At 48.8% G+C, this 24,456-nt stretch overlaps 5 protein-coding genes across 5 annotated transcripts; 3 read left to right on the top strand and 2 right to left on the bottom strand.

The window, feature by feature from the left end:
- Positions 1-1,809, bottom strand: PFICI_01833 (uncharacterized protein; the record flags this gene model as incomplete). Its single annotated transcript, XM_007830414.1, has 1 exon — positions 1-1,809. The coding sequence occupies one exon, from the start codon at positions 1,807-1,809 to the stop codon at positions 1-3; it is 1,809 nt and encodes a 602-aa protein (XP_007828605.1).
- A 7,500-nt stretch (positions 1,810-9,309) lies between these two features.
- On the top strand, positions 9,310-11,025 carry PFICI_01832 (uncharacterized protein; the record flags this gene model as incomplete). Its single annotated transcript, XM_007830413.1, has 5 exons — positions 9,310-9,553; positions 9,621-9,952; positions 10,008-10,101; positions 10,161-10,369; positions 10,447-11,025. 5 exons carry the CDS (start codon positions 9,310-9,312, stop codon positions 11,023-11,025), a joined length of 1,458 nt encoding a protein of 485 aa, XP_007828604.1.
- Positions 11,026-12,210: 1,185 nt separating this feature from the next.
- Positions 12,211-12,852, top strand: PFICI_01831 (uncharacterized protein; the record flags this gene model as incomplete). Its single annotated transcript, XM_007830412.1, has 1 exon — positions 12,211-12,852. The coding sequence occupies one exon, from the start codon at positions 12,211-12,213 to the stop codon at positions 12,850-12,852; it is 642 nt and encodes a 213-aa protein (XP_007828603.1).
- A 3,363-nt stretch (positions 12,853-16,215) lies between these two features.
- On the top strand, positions 16,216-20,854 carry PFICI_01830 (uncharacterized protein; the record flags this gene model as incomplete). Its single annotated transcript, XM_007830411.1, has 5 exons — positions 16,216-16,804; positions 16,864-17,229; positions 17,283-17,360; positions 17,547-20,015; positions 20,088-20,854. 5 exons carry the CDS (start codon positions 16,216-16,218, stop codon positions 20,852-20,854), a joined length of 4,269 nt encoding a protein of 1,422 aa, XP_007828602.1.
- Positions 20,855-21,632: 778 nt separating this feature from the next.
- Positions 21,633-23,696, bottom strand: PFICI_01829 (uncharacterized protein; the record flags this gene model as incomplete). The annotated part of the gene is made up of 2 exons (XM_007830410.1): positions 21,633-23,054; positions 23,151-23,696. The coding sequence occupies 2 exons, from the start codon at positions 23,694-23,696 to the stop codon at positions 21,633-21,635; spliced, it is 1,968 nt and encodes a 655-aa protein (XP_007828601.1).
- Positions 23,697-24,456: the final 760 nt, after the last annotated feature.

Below are 24,456 nucleotides of genomic sequence, written 5' to 3'. Positions count from 1 at the left end.
TCATCTTTGTGGATTTAATCGCCGGAATGGATGCGCTTCCGTGTTGAAAACCCACTCGTCCAAAGATATGAGATCCGGCTCACTGAAGATGAGGTAGAAATATTTGAGCGTCTCGCCCATCCAGAAACTCTCCATCGAGTCCGTCTGCTGGGTATCTGTCGAGCTGGCGACTGTGACATCTGCCACTGCCGAGTTCGCCATGTCCGTCTTGGTGCTCGCCTGGATGGCCTCGAACATGTCCCAAGCCGAATCGAGCAGCTTCGTGTCGCCGGTTGTACGATACATGATAAAGACGCTCTCAATCGCCTCTGGCCGGAGGATATAGCGTCGGTCCGGTATGTCGGTGAAGCCCAGGGGGAGCCGCCGGTCTTTGATGATATACGCAGCGCTGTCGAGGTCGTCGGGGTTCAGGCCAGCTCTCGCCAGTAACGCCTGTTTCCATTTCCGCTCGTCCCATGGACAATGCGCGTCCGACTCGCACGGGGCCATCCAGAAGATCTCTGGCATGATCCCAAGAGGCATATTCTTATACGTCCAGATGCATCCATCCACGAGTTTCTTGGCTGCTACGAGGTGTTCCGTCTCGTTGAGCAGTCTCCCACCAACAGCGAGCATGCCGCCGGCAAAGCACACGAGGTGCTGCCCCTGGGTTTCTACAGTGTATTTGCCGCCCTCCGACGTCCGCACAATTCCTGATATGAGGATATCCGCTTCATCCGGTACCATTGGTCTGAACATGTTGAACCTGATGGCCGTCTCCATGGCCTTCTTGTACATTTCCTCGTAATGCGGCAAAAGTCCTCCAGTCAGAGCTACCATTTTTGGTAGGTATTCAAACACGGAATCCGCCATGGCTCCAAGACTATATGTGTTATCTTCGGTGAACTTCATCTCTCGAGGGTTCACGCTGATGGGCCACAGTCCAGGGAGCTGTGTCTTCATTTGCTGCTCTTTCAAAGCTAGCATGATTCTTTCGGTGGCATCGAACCATTTGGGGTCGCCAGTAACCATGGACAGCCTGGTGAACTCCATGCAGAGCGAACCAATCTCGGCGACCAGAGCCAACTGCGGCGCCGACTGCTTCTCTCCGGAGACAGCATTGTCCAAGTTCCAGCGAGAAATGGGCATTCGATTCGGCGTGTCAAAGGAGACATAGAGCATGTCGCCGACCTCTCTAGCTTTTTGCAAGAGCCTCTCATCCTTGCTCAAGTCGTACGCCGCCAGGAAGCCGCCGAGGTAGCGAATCGTCGTCTCAAAGGCGTTGATCTCGGTCAGTGAGCTCGTCTCGAAGCTGATATTGGCCGCGGCAGCCACGGCCTCGTCGAACTCGTCTTTCATGTCCATGATCCAGAGGGTATCGAGGCTATCGACCAAGGTAGCCCCCCATCCCCCAAAGTGGTTCTTGGCCGAGCCGCTCACGGGCGCCACCTCGTCCTGGAGCCACGCGTGCGCCGCGTACGCCCGCCAGCACCGCTGAAAGGCGGCCTTGACGGCGCTCTGCCTCCGCAGGCGGCGCTGGCGGTCCCCCTTTGTCTCGTAGGCGAATTCAGCCTGGATCGGGTGCAGCGTGCGCGGCGGCCGGCCTGTCGGCAATGATTTCATGGACCGCACCGGGTAGTGGGTAGGGATCCTTCTCCAAAAGTAGTCGTCATCATGGAGAACCTTGGGATCGACCAGAGATTCCTGCTGCGCTGCCGTTGCCGACCATAGCCTCTCATCCGACTCGCGGCTTCGAAGGTTGAAAATTAGGTAGAGAATAAAGAAGCCCAGGCAGAGCGGGAGGCCCAGCCTTCTCTTGACTGCCAGCATCATCTGTTCTGGTTTGTCGTCGTAATCAAGGGGAAAAGGCCGACGGGATCGCTTAAGAGCTTACAAGTCTGGGGTGGTGGTGGGCCAACATTCCCCATGTGAACGAAGTGAATAGGAACAAGAACTGAACTTGGTTCTCTTTTTTGCCGCAAGGCATCGGCAGAGAAATTCATCCAAGAAAGAAAAAAAATGTCTCGAGACACGGGCGCGGGATTGTTCCCCTCAGTGGGAAAAGATGATCGACGATATGCCGTGTCGGTTGGTGGTGGTCTATTGTGTCCGTGTGCCTATGCGTGTGTATTCCTTCTTCTTGCCGCCACCTTCGCTAAGGTTCACTTGTGACTGGGTTCATGATTGGTGGGTGAAACCAATTGTGACCCCTTCCACCAGCATACGTGGACCCCTGGTTAGAAACATCAAGAGACTGCTGTGCCTGCCAAGGATCACGAGGTGGGGGGAACATGGTGTTGGAACCCAGGAGGGGACAACCAACAAGCATAAGAGAAAGGCATAATAAAAAAGCGGCAGGAAAATAAGGTTATATCAAGTCTTAAAAGTCTCGCCCTTTTGTTTTATTTCTTCAAAAATTGAAGATATACTTTTTTATTTTAATTGATGATTTAATTGTAGGGCCCGCGGGATCAGCGACGTCAAGACATACATAACTCCTCATTGACACAGAGTTGCCGCTTGGGTTTCAGATTATTCTCCATCAGCCCTGCATTGCGCGTTCACTGCTCATGGTCTCCCCCGCAGCAGCAGAGTCGTTGGTAGCGAAGCGAAGGGCCTCTTTGCATGGATGTTTTGTTCTATTCTCGGATTTGTGCTTTCTGCTATTCGCCTCGAAAGGTAAAAGGTCACATGCGCAGGTTATGAGCAGGCAAGTGAACATTAATCCCAAGGAGTTGAAATGCGTTCGATTTAATTCGTTAGGTCTCAACCCCTGCAAATGACAGCGCCGTTCCTGGAGCCGTTGCATTGAACCTTATCGTGCGTGTCAATCTTATTCTTGGAGAAAACCATTGATTTACCAGCCTTTTGATTGAACTGATAGACTTGGGACCTGATTGACCTGATCTTATCAGCTCCTGCGTGCATGTGCTTGGACTGGGTATCCCTTCGGCTGGATGATATCCCGAAGAGATGCCCTCTCTGTTATCATGTTTCAATTAGTGTGGCCTCTTTCAGAGAGTTCGCACGCGTGAAGGACAATCTCAATTATGACTGCTATCTTGGCTTTTCCTACAGTACGCACCGGTGGAACATTGTCAGCAGTTCGTTGGCGCAAGGATGCAAACTGCATGCAATTGTTGTATAGTAATAAACATCCACGGTACAACAAGCCTGTGTAGGGTAGGTACATATAATGCACAATCCTAAAATATCAGATTCACTGCGGGATGAGGGCAGGAGTGACCCGGACAGATTGAGAGGGCCCAAATTGCAGTGGAACTAAGCCCTGCCGCCGACGCTGCTGTGGGCAAGTCGGGATACAACACGTCCAAATTTGTTGTTCACTGCAATTTTAACCCTCTCAAAGGCAATGCAGTTGGAGATGATCTGCCCTATGGTATTGGACGCCTTACTAATCTACTCCCGCTCATGCATGGCTTCTTCACTGCAATTTTAACCTACGCAAAGGCAATGGGAATATCAGTCCTGATTCGGCTGGTGATTAGATGCTACTGCAGTTCTAACCCTTTCGAAGCAGATGCAGCAATCGTTGGATGATATTATGAGTATATTAGTCAGGCCAAGGCTGTGCAGGGCTCCCAATACATCGACGGGGCCCCGTTGATTTAATATCGACGGACCCGTCGATATTATATAAGCGTTATTTTACAGCGCTTTACAGCGTTCTGCCACTTTTTATAGCGCTTTATAGCGTTTTGCCATTTTATATAGCATTTTGCTATTTCGTGCAGCATATTACTCCGTGGCGAAGCGCTGTAAAATAGCGCTTATATAATGTCGACGGGTCCGTCGATATTAAATCAACGGGGCCCCGTCGATGTATTGGGAGCCGCTGTGCAGATGTTGTTGGAGACACCGATTTTACTGCAATCTTCGCCTTCTGCAAGGGAATAGGCATGACAATGTGAGGATTCTCCAAGGTCATCTACAGACTCAAAACGCGTCTATGGCTAGAAAGCAAACAAAAAACGCTACATCGGTTTTCTTGAGATAGCGTCGAGCTTGGATGTGCAGAATGAAGTGACTCTTGGCCTGACAAATCTTTCCTTCTTTTGGCCATACGATTGTGTTGGGCGCCTCCTGTTATATTTCAATAGAGTAAAGTGATGCCTTGCCAGGTTTGGCGGATACATGTACAAAATTATATCATCTTAGGGTCCTAACAAGGAGGCCATAAGCCCTGTCAGAGCGACTTAATGGTGAGCCACCTCGGTCAATTCTTCTTCTCACATTCAACTGCAAAGAGCGAAGTGTACGCTTTATTTTTAGCATTCGATTTCTTCGAAAAACTTCTATATAGGACTTGCATCCTCGTGGCACCTTTGTGTTTCTGATGCGCCTCAGAGTGGCTGAGTATTGTGTCACTCGAAGGGTGCCACAACAGTAATGACGATGATGTCTGTTTGTACAGATATTAGTCTCGTAGATGGAAAACCCTTTTCAATTTGATTCTCTCTATTTTGGACACTGGTCGTATCACTTTCTACATTCGTGGAGACATGCCAAACTTAGATCCATGGACGTACTCGCGAGTGATGCCTCTGTGCCGTCAGTCTAGTCAACGCCATCAATTGCCATCTTCGCAAGCAGGTCTACAAATTTGCTATATTCGGATAGATAGACTACAGTCATACCATGTGCCCGAAAATTTAGGGCAACTTGCGAGAGACCCATCATGGGTACCGTTTCCTTGATGTTTTCTGGTACTTCTCCGAGTCGTGCGAATCGCTCAGTCAAGGGTGCTGCAAACAAATGTTGCCAATCAGGTATGGAGTGGTCCAGAAATTCAGTACCGAAATGGAGTCACCTATGCTGTATATGAGTTGTAAAAATTGCATCCAATCATGTGTGTATTGCATGTGGTCTCGGATCCAGCCATCCATGAAAACGTGCCACATTATGAATCTTTTTTTTTCCCTGCTTAGCAAGATGAGCCGCAATATTGATGCTAGGTGGGTGAGCTAGTCAAATATGCTATTCAGTAAGAGTATATCTAATCTGTAATTTATTGAACAAGGTTTTGCCACCACAAGTTTATCCTTGTCATAATACCCAAGTCCATGGGTTGGGCGAACCAAGTGTCGCCCTAATTCATGGTCATGCTTATAGACCACCTCAGGCAATTAAATATGTTTTTGAAAAATAATAAAACATTACATCATAGAAGTAAGCTATATCTCGCTATACGTTCCCCAGTTTGTTTTTGCACATGATAGCGGAAGATATAATAACACACTTGAAATAATACAAGCCATCCGGGCCAAGTCTGTATGAGTGCTATTTGAAGCCCGGTCGCTACTCATCTTGTTCCAATTCGTCCCACAAGGCCTCTATACTTGCCGCGATAGCCTCGTTGTTGGTGTGATTGAGCTGCTCCGTTAGTGGCTGCCAGCCCAGCTCCAGCGGCAATCTCTCATTCTCAAACCAAAACTTCACCCAGTCATATTAAGCATCGCCTTAAACGGATTTGCCAAATGCTCCAAATACTAATGCGTACTGCAACAGTGAAGCTGTTCTGGCAAAAGTTGCGTTAAATTCTGGATTATGCGCTAGGCCCCAGTCAAACCGCTCTTGGAGCTCGGTTGCTGCTGCTTCAAACTGTGGAAAAGAGTAAGTTCAAAACTAGCCTCACTTTATCTCAAATACTTCTTGCCAACCTACATTAATGATTTCAACATCGCCCCACGAGGCTAAGGTACGGCCCCATGCCTATGGGCTAAACGTCAAGGCGTCCCCAAAATAAGTATCATTTCTGGCCAAACTACCATCGTGCTCAATCTCTTGTGGCCAGTGCTGTACAGTATCGTTGAGATGAAACGTTAAGCTATTTCCAGTAATAGACGTTGCCAGCGCGGGCTCTCCCACCAGCAGCATCGTATCATAATCCATATTAAAGACGAGCAAGACAGCGGCGCCGACAGTGTCTAAATCGACATCTCGTCCGTCGCGGGGAAGAAAGCCATGGTTGGCGAGAGAATTAAAAGCCGGGCACGGCGCTCGCAAATCCCCGGGCCTCGGGGGTTAAAAGGGATGGTCAGCCTCTATAAGCAGAGCAAAAGCTGTAGGCGCAGCCAGAAACCACGTGAGGGGTATTATCCGATGCATGGGAACGATGATGTTGACAAGTTTAAAGAGGAATAATGCTTGAAACCTGCTGCTTAATTGTGCAGATGAATGTTTACACAAGCTGAAAACGATGCGTTCATGGATACAGCACAAGCAGGATGGAAATGGTAATGATGGAGTTAAATCTCTGCCAGTTTGTAGCACAATAATATATTATTCTGCAGTAGCAATGCAGGGAAACCGTAAAGTGTACCTTGTTCCTGGGCAAAGAGGGTCTGGTTGATGAACAAACCGGAATCCTGGTTCTGGCCGAGTGCCGTCAAAAGCTGTGCTTCAGGGGATGCCCAGGGGCTTACGCAATAAATGCTGCATGGATCGATGAACGCCCTCAAGTTTGTTATCTCCATATCGAACTGGGGCAATAAACACCAGCGATTAGAAATATTTTCACAGCAACTCAGATGTCTCATCGGAACAAGTCCCCGAAAATAGACACTTGGAGCATTCACTTGGTAATTGTCTCGATCCCAGCAGACCTCTCAAGTCTCATAGTTGGTCGCCCTCACTAGTTAGATATAACAACCTGATCAGGCGAAGGAAAGATGAAAGAAAGTGCCGAGCACCTTGAGGCGAACCCGGTACTCGGGATCAGGCATTGCATGTCATGAGAATTTGATCATGGTGGCAATGTCCATACTTGACGAGTAAACAGTCCCGAGAAGGTGATTACTTTATCGCTTGCGCACCAGGAGATTTATGTCGCAAGTCTTATGCCGATGGAGGGACGGATAGTGGAGTTAACCATCGGGTCAGCAAGGCGACAGGCCACTATCAGGCTTGCATGGCACTGAAGAAAAAAATTAACGCAGATCCTGGCTTGTTGTAGGGATTCTATACACCTATTGAGAAGGGGCAAAACGTCAGCATACTGACAGCAGGCTACCGGAAGCGGAATGAGGCCGATGACTACCACTACCGGCATGACTATCATGAAGCCGGCCAACCGTATCCTTTCTAATTGTCAGCACCAATTCCTCGACTGTGAGCTCCATGCTTATGACTATCTAGCCGCATAATCACACCCATACTGTTGCCTGCCGGTTGTGTTCAGACGCTCCATGCTGTGCACAACTCCGGATGAGCGAGTTCAATCCTCTCGTCCCCCAGCTTGCCGTGGTGGATGCCGCGGACAGACGCCGTGGCAATCTGCCAGCTCTAGCCAAGCGCATTCCGCTTGCAGCTCTTACCCTTTTGGGACACGAAGGCGGATATGATCCCCGGGCCGACCCTGGCGTCAACAGGGTATCCAGCACGGCATTTCAGATTTTTCTTCGGAAGTATAATCCATGAAAGCAACATATCCCCGTCTCTAGTTGCAATAATTGTGGGATATGAAGAAGCTTATCTAGAAAGCAGCCGTTGCGCAGTAGAGGCATCGTCCTGTTTCATCAAGAGGAATTACGTGATGGCGTCAAGGCATCTCATTTTGTTTTTCAGACAAGCCTATTTCTATAGTATCTCAATAGACTTGCTCAGCTTCGTATCTTGTCGAGTTTCCGAGGTTCTTTCCACCAAAACGTGCAGATAAGGGTCGAAAAGGTTGCTGGCGTTGGTGCAAGTTAGTCCTCTCAGCCGTGATTGTTGATTGGTTCTAATCAAACATTCACATAGGCGTCTGGTCTCGTTGGTGCTTATATGGTTCCATTCCTCTCAGCCGCAAAGTTCACACTCACTGCGATCACTTGGGAGGCATTTGATGCCCCATCTCTTGCCTATCTCGGGGCACGCCGTGTCGACTTGCCCTCAGTGAGTCCTTAGCCTTGAAGCAACTCGCCAGCCCGTGATCCACGCAAATACTAGAACATCAGGGCACGTGTAATAGCATTTCATGGAGGCATTGTGGCATATCTGTGAGTAGAGCCGATTTTTCCGAGCCTCACAAGGTTTCAGCCGAATCAACGTGAAGGATTCACTCGCAATCGCCGGAACCTATTCTCCGGCAGCGATAAAGTCTATGAATTTGGGGAGATGCCTAAGGCAAATTGATCATATGAGTGCCGTTGAGAAAGCTACGCGATTGGTTCATCCACAGGCGCTTATAGTGTCTATTGAGTTGGGCTATGGCAATATGCCCGGCACCAGTGAATACAAGAGAGGATCTAGACTGCGCCCACAAGGCAAACTTTTCAAATTCACTTCCTCTTTTCAATTTCTCGCTAAACTATACTCTAATATGTGATAGACTTTGTTTTCACGACCAATTGACAATGCAGGTTGCCATGGGAATGCCTTGTCATCTCACAACTAGTCTTTGGGTCAACGATCAAAACTCTCATCGTCCGAGATGTTGCGTAACTTCACTAGTGACTTTGAGTAGTTCCTCTAGCGGGAGAAGCATTGTTTGCATTGTCCAAGACGAATGACTAATTAATCACAACATGGATCAAGAGCGCAGCTTGGTAGTTTGTGTCCGAGCAACTCGTCCTTGAGGACCCTTTGGGATTGCTTCACACATGTGACTAGACAACTTGGCTATGAAGTGGTTGCTTCGAATTGAAGAGTTGCGCATGCGCAAGATAATCGTGGCATGTTCCAGCCAGAATTCGGTTTAGGAGAACTTTCTTAATACTCGCTAAGTCATCGCAGAAGGTTTCTTCCTTTTTAGGGGAAAGACTAGTTAGTGTTTTTAGTTTGGCATCTTTTCGAATGTCAAGCTTTTGAAGCTTTCTTTTTGCCATGTGTAGATATCCCCAACTCGACTACTAATGGCGGATAGTTGAATTAAGGTTGCCTCTAAATAGTGCTCGATTTCTAATTTAAGAACGTACTTTGAACCAATGGGAGCTTTAGCATTAACACGGCCAAACATGTGAATATTGACTAATGGGAACGGTTCAAGTCATTAGCGGTAATTACCTTGATGAAGACGAATGCCCGGCCCGTGAGTCTGCACATGTCTAGTCACTCTTGTGGTCTATCAGACACTGCCATCCAGCAAAGCCTTGCGCATCTGCACCACTGCACTCGACGGCGCCTCGTTGATAATAGTCCCGTGCAAACATCCACGCATGCCCAATGGCATATAAATTTGCTGCATATAAAGATGCATCAGTCTGACTCTTTCTCACACTGAATACATACACCATTGATCGAAACCCCATCAAAAGATAACCAACAGTGAAAAGAGTTTGAATCTCCTTCTTCTTCTCGGTGTCTCTGACTGCTTAGCTCTACTACACTATGGCGGAGCCAAAGGTTGAGCAAACAAACAAGCCAGCAAGCTATAAGCGCATCATCCTGTGCGCTGACGGCACATGGCTGAATTCAGACAGTGGTCAAAAGGCTGTGCCCTCCAATGTCGCTAAATTGGCACGAGCCATCTCGAGGACCGGCATTGATAAGAATGGAGATACCGTTGAGCAGATTGTGCTCTATCACCCGGGCCTGGGAACTGGGGATCTCCCATTCCAAGCAGCCATCTATGGTGTGTTGTTCCCCGAAAGGCTAATTACTCTTTGCTCGAACTGCTGTACTAATATATCAACTCAAAGGCGGGCTTGGCTGGGGTCTAGACAATGACGTGTGTCAAATCTACGACTTCATTTCAAATAACTATGATCGCAATGCCGGCGACGAGCTGTTCTTCTTTGGCTTCTCGCGCGGTGCATTTACGGCACGCTCAGTCGCGGGTCTCGTCACAGACATTGGCATCCTGTCACCGGTGAACATGAAATACTTCCCAGCAATGTGGCGGGAGTACCGCAGGAACACGAGTGGTCAACCCTTCAGCAAAACAAAGTGGTTCCGAGATCACAAGAGCCAGCTGGATTTTACCGACATCAAGATCAAAGTGATTGGTGTTTGGGACACGGTTGGAGCTTTGGTACGCGACGCTGTTTACGAATCAATGATTACCCTTGCTAATATTCGGTGACTAGGGAATTCCAAATTGGCCCTTGGTGGAACTGTCTGCCAAACTCGGCTATCCGCTCAACAAGCAGTATGCGTTTCACAACACAAGGGTATCCCCAAGTGAGTCTTGTCTACTACTGTTTACACAAACAAGCCGAGCTAACCCACGGCACTACTAGACGTGGACTATGCATTCCAAGCCTTGGCCATGGATGAAAAACGACTCACCTTTCCTCCTACACTTTGGCACAAGAGTGAGAACAGTCCTGCCAAAAGGCTAGAGCAGTGCTGGTTCCCCGGCGTCCATGGCAACATTGGCGGCCAAGGAGACTTTTGGCACGCCTTTGGTGACCATGAAGAGATTGGCGATAATACATTTGCATGGATGGTAAGCCCGACGTCCCAAAACCCAGACTTGGTTCCAACAACAACATGTCGACCAATGACTGACTTTCCGCGCCGCAGGTGGACAATCTCTCACAAATGCTCACTTTTGATAAAGACGCCATCACTGATCTCGTTCACGAACACAGCAAGGCCCTCGATGGTATCAAGCCTACCAACGGCTGGGGCTGCGGACCAATCATTGACAACTTTACTGGACTGCAAGGCGCCTTTTTCCGCCTTCTAGGGAGACAAGACCGCACGCCTGGCGAGTACCCGCGCGACCCGGGCGATGGCACGGATGGCGCCACAAACGAATTCTTCCACCCAACTGTCCGCATGCGCCGATACAAGGTCACAAAATGGAACCCACCCCCTCTGCAAGGTTATGAACTCCAGGAGCCTGATGCCAATACCGGGTGGAAGTGGAGCAAAGATGGCAAACGACCTGTGCCCGAGTATGAGATGAAGACGAACAAGACCATGAGCTTGGCCGTGCAAGACCCTTATGATCGCAAAAAGATACGATTCGTGACTGGGGAGAGCTTGTCAAGGAAGCTGTGTCCCACGGATATCCTGTCGGATCTGGACAGGGATAATGCGAACGCTAGCAGAGCCGAGCAAAACAGTTCGGGTCCGGGAGTGTTCCACTTGTCATAGCTGGGGTTTTTCTAGTTGGGAGGGTACTTGGATAACGCGACGCTCCCTAGGTATACTATGGATTTATTATTCCCTTCTTTCCTTAATCTCGTTATTTCCGTCAATACACGCAGTTGCCATGGATTGCATGTCACTTGTGCCCATACGGTTGTGTGCTCGCCGTGATATTGGACAGCATCCAACAGTTCTAGATTGAGCGGAAGAACTGACTCCCCTCTTCCACGACATATAACAATTTCCATAATTATTTGCAGTAGATGCTCATGAGATCCTGAGCCTCCAGTGTCCACACAAGAAAAGAATCATCTATTGTAAGTTTCCATTATCCTACCAATGCAACGAGTCTATTGTCTGCCGGCTCTGTCCTGGTAGCAAGTCTCGGTTGGCCTTTAAGGACTTTACAAAGGTCCCAGACAAGTGCGTTGGAGAGCTAATGTATCCGAGCATTATGGAATCAATGCACCTTCAAATGCAATGGGCCAATACATGGAGTCGGTAGCTGCCATTGATATCAACGTTGGCGAGAACCAAAACCTCGATTACATCTTGGCAAGGTAACGCGATGGTCATATTCAATACTGATCATCCAATTCCAGTACACTGACTGACTTCGATTCAAGAAGCAATCAGCAAGCGCATACATTGTCTTTTGCTGGCCAAGTTCTGCATAGTTGATCATATTGCAGCTTTTGCTCTCCCTCTTCCTGTCTCTCCTGGGTCGCCATGAGGATACTATGCACCTGACTTGGAAAGAAAACTGGTGTGAGAAGACCACGGGGGATATCCTAGGTTAGATGAACAAAGGTATGCGACTCAAGGCGAGTGACTTGGCATGAGCGAGTTCGTAACTGATACAGAACAAGCTGAAACGCCCTTTGCGTGGCTGCCTAGGACAAAAACGAAATTTTTTGCACCTGCCCTTGACCTCTTGTCAGACGCAACCGCATCAGTCAGAGCAGAACAATAAAACTCCACCAACTGCAGTTTGCAGTCTACAGTCAACCAAAGCACAACCACCACCCAGCCCAGCAAACGCAGTTAACCATCCAGTCAAGGCCGTGGCGCATCAGTCAATGAAAGCCACTACCTCTTCTTTCTCACACATCCTTTTTCCTTGTATTTGTCACTCCATCTTACCTTTCCTCTTCTCACACTCTGACCAGTCTTCGCAATCCAACGATCGCCATGCCGCCCAACGTCGATAAAGGCAGTACCTGCACTATATGCAAGAAGAAAGACGCTCAGCTTTGCGGTCGATGCAAGTCATCTTGCTACTGCTCAAAGGAGTGTCAGGCTAATGATTGGCCCAACCACAAGCTCCTCTGCAAGTCTTTCTCCGAGTTTGACTTGTCGACACGCCCATCCGAGAACCATTTTCGTGGCATCTTCTTCCCTGAGGATCAATCCAAGCCACAGGTCGTCTGGCTCGAGAGCCCTTTGCACGAGGTCGATGGTTACAAGTGGACGTTTCCAGACTTGGAGCCCTTCCTTGGCCCCAACACTCTGCCCGAGCGAGTTCAGGTGCAGACCGACGCAATTCTACAAAGATCTCTCACCGATACCATCGTCATCTGCTGCCGCTCAAACTTTGCTGGATCACAGAAGAACAAGAGCACTTCAGCCGTGCTTGCCCCCAAGAACCTTGCGGCTTCATTCGCAGCGCTGCCTGGCCAACCTTTCAATTGGTGCGGTCCCATTGTCATTGTTGGAAAGAAGGGAAAAAAGTACGACATGGACTCTGCCGCCTGCCGAGACCTGGACATGAGTGACTTCCGGTACATTGCCGATTACCTGCTCTCATATACCCGCCTGTCGCCGCATGTCTAGGCTTTACTGCGCCGCGATAGGAGGACTCTGGTGCCAATTCATACAAAGGTGCTCTGATAATACTACATGCACAAAGTTCAGCTGCTCATTCCACACACCCAATGGAAAACCAAGGACCAAATGCGCCCATGACCAGAGATCCTGTATCGAACATGATCTGCCAACCAATGTTTTCGATCCGCTGGTACAAGCTCCTTGACGAGAAGCACAAGGAAGAGACACTGTTTTCAGCACCGGGCCCTCACGACATCTGATCTGCCACTAGTCTGATTTCCAAAAGAAAGGTATCGCCGAAGCAAATTTCTGGTTCATTAGCAACGACTCCGATCAAGCCACAGACTCATCCACAGACAAGTCATTTGATCGGTGCGATTCTTGCAGGAGGGGCCATTATTCGTGGAAAATTGCATTTGAGAGTTGAAATTGCAGAGGACATTCACTCGGCTAGTTTAGGTATGCGCGTGTCACCACTCATCATGGAGAGGAGAGCGTTATCCATCGTCGCCAGCGCCTTGATAAAATTCGCAGTCAGATGGGTACCTAGGTAGTCATTAAATCTCATGATTTGCAACACTCGATGGAGTTCACACACGCACAGAAGTTTCTGATGCTGTTGACAATAATAGCTACTACATGGGCTATCTTAAAATAGAGGATCAAACTTCTAGCCGCCGACGTCAAAATTAGTTTCGGTCCTCTTGTCATAGCCAGGCAGGACACTAGCTATGCCGAGAGTGCCAGAGATGCAGGGCAATGAAGCGAAACGCGGACATGGTTTATTCGGGCATATTTATTGGTGTCCACATTCTCAAGTACCTTTTCCCGGCTATCGGTTTGTTCCACAACGTGCCAATGGCAACGTAGCTGGTCGGTTCACTCGTGCCGGGCAAGCTTTGCGAAGAAACACGACAGGTTATGAAGTTGGTGGATGGATGAGGTAGGTAACGTATCATGAGAGCCAGTCCTGTAGCCCTGCGCGCACGGGAACAGTGCCGGACAGTTCCGCCTATACTATACGAGTGACATGATCTGCAGCTAACGAGCAACAATGTGCCACCGAAACACTTGAAAATGCACGTCAGTGCAGCTTTGGGTTTTGGCTTACTCATTTGAGGGCTGAAGTTGAGTTCACGGTGGTCAAACTTGACCAATGACCGGCGGTACCAAAGGGGCTTATGCCAATGCGCGTGTTGCTTGATTGGGTTCGAACGCGGGAATGAAGTATATATTCCAACTATGCTCTAGAGCCGCGACCTTGCACTGTAACATCAAACTCCACCTTTACAACAAAACTTTAGCTACGCCCAGAAACACCATGAGATTGCTGGGCCACGGCACTGCCTGTATCGTGCCAATCCGTGTTTGGTCTGCACTGGTCAGCGGCAGTATCAACATACAGGGCGTGCTGCAATGTCCCGACCTGTTTGAGACTGCTCCCGCTCCTGAGATGCTGAAACCATTGTATATCCCTTGATATGCAAGAGAAGTCGATTAGCATCTTAAAGTAATTTTCAATCCACGCAACCGGCAATGCTCAAGAAGATGTACCCCTGGCAGCCACTACCGATGGTTTCGTCGTGTCCGAGCGTGAATAACGATGGTGGTAAGCTCGATGAGACGACAGCCTCGAGCCATATTATGAGCATACTATATATATATTTAGTCTATCGCTATTCTCATCATCCGTCTCACTCAATCACTAAATTGAATATGTAAGTGCTTCACAACTCATAACTTATATCCTGCTTCGATATCAATAACAGTAATATCATTTCGAGCCGCATGCAAGGAACCCTTCCATTTACACGATCCTTTTACATTCACAGCAGAACCTGTCTTGATTAGTTGGAACGTTCAATTTGTTTTCTCTTACTGGCGGCAGTATCTCAAAAACTGTTGTATCAATCCTTGTCATGTACGGTTATACGCGGGCCATTTTCACTTATTTCCAATCCCTTTGATCGAGTAATTGCCTACCTACTTGTGAGTTTCGAGCTTCATATTAAATCAAGTCCTTTGGAATTGAAGCCAGTCATACGATTGTTGACCCTTCGTGAACGTGATAATGTTATAAGAATAATAGACTTTTAAATAGATATTTGTTTCTTTCAGCCGTGCAAGACTCTATGTTTACAACCAAGGCTCTCATGTCGCCATCTGAACTGCCTTGGAGAGGTCTCAAATTGCAGTGAAGATTCCACACTAACGACATTTGTAGATGTCAGATTTGGCGCAACTCAATGCTACTCCAGCTATTTCGGCCTATCGCGGCGCGCCTATGAACGCGGACGCTATGCCTACCAAGGGCGATCCTTTTCAGGTACTTTCCCAAGGCTGGCACCAGTCCACTGGATATTCGCGCGTAGAGTGGTAGCTGTCACCTTTTTCATACGGAATATTGGGAGCTTGAATACCTCTACGGGCGCCAACATTGCCTTTGTAAGCAAGTCTGTTGTTGATCTGCGCTTCAATATGGCATATACCTCGCCAGCCCCACGAAGACTCGGCACAGACTCTGGATCCTCTTCAGCATATGACCAAATTAGCAGCTGATTTCTACATCTTCAAAAATCAATCTTAAAAGTTGCTCGTCTAGAATTCGAACGTAATTGTTGTGATATTATGCCACACGTGGATGAGGATCTTGGCTGTCCATGTGCATTCTCATGTTGTACAGGAAGGGGTTTTCGATTCCCGTTTGTGCACACTTTAGTTTTTGGCCTTGGAAGAATCATCTTTGACATTATCTTTAGCTTCTTCAATACGGTCGTATTAGTGGACGACTTTTACATTTCCTACAGACCTTGGGAAAAATACCACATCGTAATTTACACTGACCTAAAGAATTTAACAATTTGCAGTGCACTTGGATCCTTTTTCTTTTTTTTTTGTCTTTCTTTGAAAATAGCTCTAGTCATACTCATGAGCTTGGACGACTCTCAATGTTGCGCACTCACTGCTTCGAAGGGGCCAAGATTGCAGTGAAAGGTGCACAAGTCGTGTTCTCTCTTGCTATGAGCTTGAGTGGCCAGTTTAAACGCGCAGTTCCATTGCCTTTGCCAACGCTAAAATTGCAGTGAAGACTTTTGTTAGGACCACGTAAAATAGCTCTCTTTTCTTGTCTCCCCCCGCACAACACAGCCACCATCTTAATGGGACATCACCACAACATGAATGATCTTCGTCATTGATTTCGAGGCTTCCTTCGTTGAGGGCGTAGTCCGCTCGTCGTCGCCCTTTCTCACAACAGTGGAACGGATTATCATTTTTTCATCTCGACTCTGCACACTACCTTTGGACATCAGAAATGCCTGTCGATTATTCCGGGATTCCATCATACCATTGCGTAGTTGACCTCACGATATGGCCTCGAAATATGAGAGGACGGTGCCTGTCACAAGCGATATCTTCGTCGCTGCTGGCGATCGATTTCTCAAATCTCTAAGTCCCGAAGACAGATTGAAATATTCGCCTTGTCAGTCGGTCGAAGATTTCAAGAAGTCTGTTAAGGCCCTAGAGGATATCATACAGCACACAGCACACCGCTCAAAGCCGCTCCGTTGCGTCTACTCCGTGTCGAAACAGCTTGAACCATACTTCGATGTTGTAAACATTCTCGTGTCCTCTAATCCAGAGTACTCAGCACTCTTCTGGGGCGCCTTTCGGCTCGTTCTTCAGGTGGGTTATGCTTTGAATACGTTTTTCTTTCCTAGTTCTGACCGAACTGCTAAACTCCTCGCGAGACAGTTATCAAGCAACATCGTGACTTTCTTCAACAAGCTATTGGAACTCCTCGAACAACTTCTGGCAGTATTTCCGCGCTATCATGACATCGGCGAATTATGTAACGATGAGAACTCAGGACGCATTCGTAAGAATGTTGAGGAGGTCTATGTTGACTTCTTGGAGATTCTTCAGGCTGCTGTCACGGTTTTCACACGATCTAGTGGGAGTGAGCCATGTCCTGACTCCTGATGATCTAGCTACTGGGCTGTGCTAATGAATATGTAGAGATCAAGAGAACGCCTGCTGTATTAGGAAGCTTGCTTTGGAAACCATTTGATGCCAGATTCAAGGACTTAATCGATAAAATGGAGGTTCATAAGCACAATGTCTCGGAGGAGATCAAAGTTTGGAGACTCAAATGTGAGGATAAGCAAACAAAAGCCACTGCAAGGTGGCGCGAGTATGCTCAAAAGGAGCATGAAGAGGCCGCCAAGGAACGCGCGCTTGCACAGGAAGAGAGGCGTTTGATAGCCGAGGATAGAAGACTCGCGGACACTAAACGAGAACAAGATGAGAAGCTACGATCCAAGATCGCAATGCTTTTGTCCGACATACAAGATGCAAAAGCTATTATGGAGAGACACCGACTTGGTAAGTTCCCCTTTTATCTTCATGACTACATGCCGCTTACATAGTCTCTATAGAATCATCTGTTTCCAGAATCCAGGAATGGCTACGGCCTTCAGACCACGTAGACGCACGCGAGATGAACTCCAGGACGCGTGAAAACTCGACAGCTACATGGATTTTCGACCACCCACAGTATCTGTCGTGGATCAATACAGGGTCCGGAGACCGCCTCAATTCAACAAAACGAAAATTTGGCACAAACACATTGTGGATTCATGGCAAGTCGCCGTTTTCTTTTTTAATCGTTTAGTAGCACGATCCTAATCACAACCATGTAGGTCATCCAGGGTCTGGTAAAACGGTTCTAGCCACCTCGATTTTGGACGAGCTCGAAGAAACCAATGATCATGAAGATGAGATCACTCCTGTCTTGTACCACTTCTTCCGTTTCAATTCGGAGGTTTCGAAAGACCCTGCAGCGGCTTTTCGCTCGCTTTTGAGTCAACTTCTCTGGTCCTGTCGATACGACAAAACAATGGTGGATAAATTTGCTTTCATGATGACGTCCAAGTCTCAGGGACAACTCGACGCATCTGAAGCGACTTTGATAGACTTGCTGGAGACCAGTCTTACTAGGAATACCGTTGTAGTCGTCGATGGGGTCGATGAGTGCAGTGACAGCGATTCCTTCGTCTCTTCACTTCTTCGCTTGTCGTATACCTGCAGTCCGAGGATTCTACTTTTGAGCCGCATCAGTGTACCTCGTTTGCAGCGCTCAGTTGGACCCGATATACAACTGCCCATTCCCAAGCAAGAAATATCAAATGACATTCGTCGATTCTTTGGAAGAGAACTCGAGCTTTTGATAGAGGAAGAGATCCTTCCAGATTCGGCGCAACACGACTTGGAACAACTGACCGATCACCTGGTCAAAGGTGCAGACGGCATGTTTCTTTGGGCACGATTAATGATGGAGTTTTTGCGTTTGACACCACTCTCCAAGAACAGAAGAATGCAGGTCATAGTTGAAATCAACTTTCCCGAGGGTCTGGAGAAAATGTATAACCGCATACTCTTGCTCATCACACAATCTGGACAATCAGCGTGTCAAATTGCAGCACGAATTCTCACTTGGCTTGTACATCATGCCGCACCTATGACGACCCATCAAATCCGGCAAGCCTTGATTATTGATGGCTTATGGTCTCAGGACAACTCCAAAGAAGACATCAGCGAGTTTGAGAATGCCGCGATTATGGCTTCCAAAGGCCTCGTAGAGATCGTTCACGAATCAAAGTCCAAAAAGTCCGTTCGGGGTCTACAGCTAGTACATCTCACTGCCAAGGAGATTCTGGTCCGCCGGGATTTGGGTTCCAGATCTGGAGAATCGGTACCCGGCCATGATCTACTTCAACTGCCGGTGCTTGAAATAGCTCACCTCAAGCTGGCACATTGTTGCATTCGTCAGCTGTTATACTATACTCCTTCCAGCCCTTTGTCCAAGAGCCACAAGCAAAGTCTGTCAAGCAATGAGCTATCCATATGGTATCCGTTCACGGACTACGCTGCTATCTATTGGATCCACCACACGGCTTCTTCAAACACGGACCCCTTCCATTTAATGGAATCAGATCTGAGAGTGTCTAGGGAATTTGAGGAAGCTTTCCAGTCATTTGCAAAAGATTTCAGAATATTTATGGAAAGTCCAAGGACCATGACAGCTTGGCTTGAAGCCTACTATACTACGGGACACCACGCTCGTCCCACAGGCTCCGGCCTTCGAGAGTGGGCTAGCTGGCTCTCCGAGATCACACAAACAACGAATCTCAGGGTTGATGGTGCCCTTCTCGGTTTGCTATTTGAGTTCCGCCATGATCTTGACCGCATAGTCGAGGTATGGCACCAGAACCTGCTCATCACGCCACACATCGTTTGGGATGAGACTAATGCCTCCGGACTCGTGGCAAGCCAGTTATTTTTCTCACCTGGTAGCGCAAGGGTCAAATCTCGTGCACCGGAGAGACCTAATATCAATGGTCTTGCAAGTCATCCAAAGGCATCGATTTCGGCTACTTCTACGGACGGGTCTTTTCTTGGAGTACTAAGCGTTTGGGTGGGTGAGGATCACCAGTCTACAAACAGTCTACCAACCTCTCGATTTCCTCGAGGAGAAAACTCTCGTAAACGTTTCTGCTCTCCTGCTCTAGAGCTTCAAGAGCAGAGATCTGAATCTGAGGTGTCGACCGTCGCACACTTTGCCACCTTCGATCTCTGGCCACTTGATCTTGATGGTGTTCGGCTTGCAAGAGTTGTCGTTCAGCTTGACGCATCAAACATCCGTCTCTTCTACCAATCTCAACCTCTTCCGTTGTCAATAAGCCCTGATACTTTGTCATTCTCTATATCGCACAGGATATGGAGGCTGGATCCAGCAATTGATTCAGTCTTGGGCGGACTTCTCAAGACTCCATGGCCGGAGCCTGTATGCTACAAGACAATTGATCTGCCCAATGGTGCTTTGCATTTCGAACAGTCTGCTTTGAAATTGATTTGGAGCAAGATCACTTTCAGTCCTACAGGGAAGTATGCAATACTTGCCACGAAGGTTCAAAAGCCACAGGTAGACATAGAGCACGTGATTGACCACATACCGCCACGAGTGAAAATGTCAGCCTTCGAACTGACATCCAGTCACGATTTGCTACCGTTGGCGGCCTTAGATTCCGAATCCCTGGGATTGAGAGATGATATCGAGATTCTTTTCCACCCCACGCAGAGTTTATGCGCTTTCTGGACCCCAACAAGTTGTACTGTTGGAATTTTTTGATAAGTACGTGTATATCTAAACTGGATTATGTCTTACTAATTCTGTTGGAAAGCTTCGGGAAACAACAATCATCAATCAGTAGCCCAACCTGCCTTCGTTGATGCTGTCCAATTTTCTGACTGCGGGAGGTATCTTGTTTGGAAGGCACACGCAGCGTTAGTGACGGTCACGCCAATCCCAGAGGATTTGCTCGAGGACACGGACTCTAAAGCAGCCAGTAAGACGAGGGAGGACTCAGATCTTCTTGATCAAGAGACCAAGCAGCATTGGTATCTGGACCGAGTCAGCGCTAATAATAAAATTGGCGAAGACTATGGAGCCCAGCTTCACAAGATTGGTGCTGGTCGAGCTGTCAAGAATTTTTCGACGTCGGTGGGCTCAAAAGATGGGGCGGCGGTCATGCGAAGTAGCATAACAGCCGAGGGGCTCGAACTTCAGGTCTCACAACTGGATGGATCGAGAACAGATGTCGTACAGATAACGGCGCTCCCACATTGGGCAGGATCCAGCAACAGCACACCTGAAATACGATTCCCACGGACAGAAACTGGAAGTGCTTCAGTAGTTATTCATAAAACCAATGCAGATGGACCTGAAGACTTACAGCTGCCATTGGTAATAGAGCGGGATCCCAGATTTTTCAGAACGCCACAGCGCTTACAACAGCTGGCGATTACCCACTGCTCGGATAACGAAGATGATGATGGCGATGATGGCGATGATGGCGATGATGGCGATGATGGCGATGATGGCGATGATGATGGCATGTCCCATTGCCTTCTTGACAGCGGGCTTAAGCCACGGGCAGATTTTGGATAATTGATCCTTTGGTGCATATTAATAAGAAATGACAATTCGTAACGTTCACGAAGCAGATCTTTGATTCCTGACTGCTTAATACGTTTTACGTGAGCGGGTGCCACGTGCTAGTTACCGCGTTATGTATGTAGAGCCACAAACGGCTTTTCCGCTTCTCTTCTCCATATCACTTTTCGTAGCTACACCTTGCCAACCGTACCATCAGTCACGTTGCGTGGGAGATGATCTCACTATACCATTTTATTTGGTTGAATACTGTTCTTCATTACGCCCGATGCTTTGAGGCATCAGGTATCGCTATTTGTCTCTCTCTGCTTATCATACAATTAATCGGCTGCAATTCCTCCCAAACAACAACCGTACTCGGGTATCATGCCACCACCACCACCGCTGCCGCCGTCTCCTCCTCCATCGTTGCGACTTTTTCATCATCGGATAGACGAGCCAAGGGAATATAGAGAAAAAAGAACGAAACGCTTCTGAAATGCTGCTGAAACAAGATGCGTGAAATTTAGTTTTCGAGATGAACCAGGAACATTCCGCACGTGGCTTGACTCGATGTTGGACAAGCCAAAAATGCGTCCTGGCTTCTTGTCGGTAAGAGTCGACAATATTTCATGAACTGGACTGGAAAAGAATGATAGATGACCAGAAATACGTTCATGCTTAAACAAAAATACGAAAAAGCACAATGGGGCCGTGTCAGTCGTGAACGCTCTTGGAATTCATGAGAAAGAAAACTTCATGACTTTCGTGTATCGACGCTGAGGCCATGCAGTCATAACTCGACGCCCGATTCCGCGCTGGCCGGTCTTCGTGTTCGTGACTTGGCCATGGTGAGCTGGCTCAGCGACAGCGTCCGGGCGGCCTTTTTCCGCGAGCCATCGGCATCCTCGTCGGTGAGCTCTTCCCCAAAGGCACCGAGGGCATGCTTGGAATACTCCTCACGCGGCGTCTCAAAGGCATCCGATTCCGAAACATCATCCCGGCGGGCATCATCAGTATCGTCATCGTCGTCGTCGTCATCGTCGTCATGCTCAAAGACCGAGTGGGTCATGGCAGGGCCTGACAAGGACATTATATTGGCTTTTCGAGGCGTCGACATGAGCTCGATTCTGTGCACAAGTTGCTTCACTTGAGCCTCGAGGTAGTGACGAGCGGCACGTTCATTTTCGAACATGGTTAGTAGATTTGTGTAGCGATCATCGACCGCGGAATCTCTTGCCAAGGTGGGCAGGCTGGATGCACCACGTACGGTTGCGGTTACATTCGATGTCGGGCGGTTCAGTGGCCCAGGGCCTGGCGGAAGGGAGCCAATAAAGGTAACACCGTCGCCAAAGGAATCGTTGGAGTGCTGTGAGCTCGCGTACTTTGAATGGCCCCGCTCTTCGGTGGTCGTTCGGTACAATGCCGGTGCCAATGTAGACGATGTATAGGCGGTAGGCGGGGTTTGCGGTTGCTGCCGGGCAAACCTGTGGCTGTTGGCGCCAGGCACCAGATCAAATAGCTGTGCTACCAGTCTCTCCAGCTTCTCGTTTCGCGATTCCAACGTAGCAACTCTCTCCTCCAGACTAGCAGCTTGAGTAATTCTCATACCGGCCAGCGGGCCAAAATCAAAAGGTTGGGGTGGCGTCTTTGGCCGATCGTCCAAGGGGACTTGCTCGGGCATGTCCATGGTGACATGACCCGTATCATCATTGTCAAGTTCGACCGCAGCAATGGATGAGGCTTGCGACTGGAATCCAGGATCGTAGCTTTCTCTCCAATACCGTATTTCGTCTTGGCGATTCCTCTGCGTGGGGCCCTCGACAACATTTGTGATTTGTGACAGACTCCGGGACCGCCTGTGCTGCATCAGCACATCGCTGGTGATTGCCCGCCCAATGTTCTCGGGATTGCTCTGGTCCAGGCCATCTTGAGTGCTTCTAGCATGCGTGCTAGCCGGTCTGGGGGAAAGCCCAGCCATTGCACCCATACCTTCGCTCCTGCGAGCATAGAGCTTGCTACTCGTCGTGGCCGCCCGCCTCCTATACCTTAGCGAGCCGCCATTATACGATGTGCGTGCGCTCTCGATGGCAAGGTGGTCATTGGGGCCGACAGAATGTGAGCGCAGGGCCCGGTCAAACTCTGTAATTGGCAGAGACGCAGACCGTTTTGGCTCAGCTTCCCTGGTCGGTGCTCGGCCTAGTGCAGACGGTTTCTACTATAGTCAGTAAAATAGCTTCCAATCAAGTTGAAAAAAAAAAGCAAAGTAAACCACGGCAGCTATAACAAAAGAAGGAGGACCCACACTTACACTCTGTCTCTGTTGCTGCTCAGCGGACCCCGAAGAACTCTTGCGTTGTGTTCCCAGGCTGGAAGGCGATTTTCTCCGTCCAAACAGGCGACCCAGCGTGGTACGCAAGGTGGACCTTTTGCGTTGAGGGGCAGTTCTGCTCTGATCGGTATCGGTGTTGTTGCTAATCACCGAGTATCTCAAAGTATTGCTATTTGTGCGCCCTTGTGCCGGGCTGTCAGAAGTGTCTGAAGCGAATACTGGATCGGCTTGCAGCGGCGTTTCTAATCTCTCCTCGGGTACCACCACCTCGGACGGGAGCTGGCCACTGGACATGCTTTGGGGGTCCAACGTCGATGCTCTTTCGGGTGGCACCAGCAGCTTGCTAAGCCCTTCGTTGCCCAAGGGTGTCGCGAGTCCAGTGCCCGGTCGACGCATGGGAAACTCATCGTCGTCTGCTGGGTTGGGAATGGGAATAGGCGCGGATATGACCTTGCCGCGAACATTGGAATGACCCGCCCTTGGGCGACCAGCGCTGGAGGTAGACTTGAAAAGACCGACCCTCATTGTCTCTCGAGAGGGCGGCTTGGAGAAGAACGAATGATAATTATTTGCTCTTTTACACAAGGCGTGAAAAGGCGGCAGCAAACGAGGGGAGGAGGTTGAAGATATGACAAGACGATGCCCGGCGATAGTAATCCATTATTCGAGCAGCCAACCGTTTGAGTATTGAACAACAATAAGAAGTTCAGACTGGCATGTCCCTGTTTCCTGTCGTGGTTGTCACAAGTGGTGCTAAGCAGAGGCTGGCCTCGTTGACGCAACCAACTGGCATGGCCCACGAGCACAGCTCAGATCGCACGAATGCTTGAGAGGCTTTTCTCTCGGCCGCGAATCAGGAAGCGCAGAAGCTCTGCTGCACGGACTACCCAATGGCAGAGAGAGAAGACGAAGGGGGGAAATATTAAGAAAACAAAAAAAAAATAACAGTCAGGAATGTTGTGAGAGGAGATCCAGAGCTAGTTATTGATGATGGAGCAGCATGGAAAACCCCGGCCCAGCGCATGGCGTATCAAATCGGCCATCTGCGACGCCGTTCAAAGTCATCCCGCAGCTCAGATGGGCACCCGTAACTAGAGCAGACATGGTCACCAACCCATGAAACAAGCAGCTAGTGATTTTGTAGTATTCATGTCCTTGGATGGGGTGGGAGCTACATGAGCAACAAAAAAAAAAGGTCCCGGGCCCAAGGAAAGGAAACTTGGGAACCGACATCGAACCAGGGACCAGCTTTCCCTTAGCTCTGGTCTGGGTTTGGACTTTGGGG

The sequence above is a fragment of the Pestalotiopsis fici genome (genome assembly GCF_000516985.1).
Source record: "Pestalotiopsis fici W106-1 unplaced genomic scaffold PFICI_Scf_1, whole genome shotgun sequence".
Lineage (NCBI taxonomy): Eukaryota > Fungi > Ascomycota > Sordariomycetes > Amphisphaeriales > Sporocadaceae > Pestalotiopsis > Pestalotiopsis fici.
This window is presented reverse-complemented; position numbering and strand designations above follow the sequence as displayed.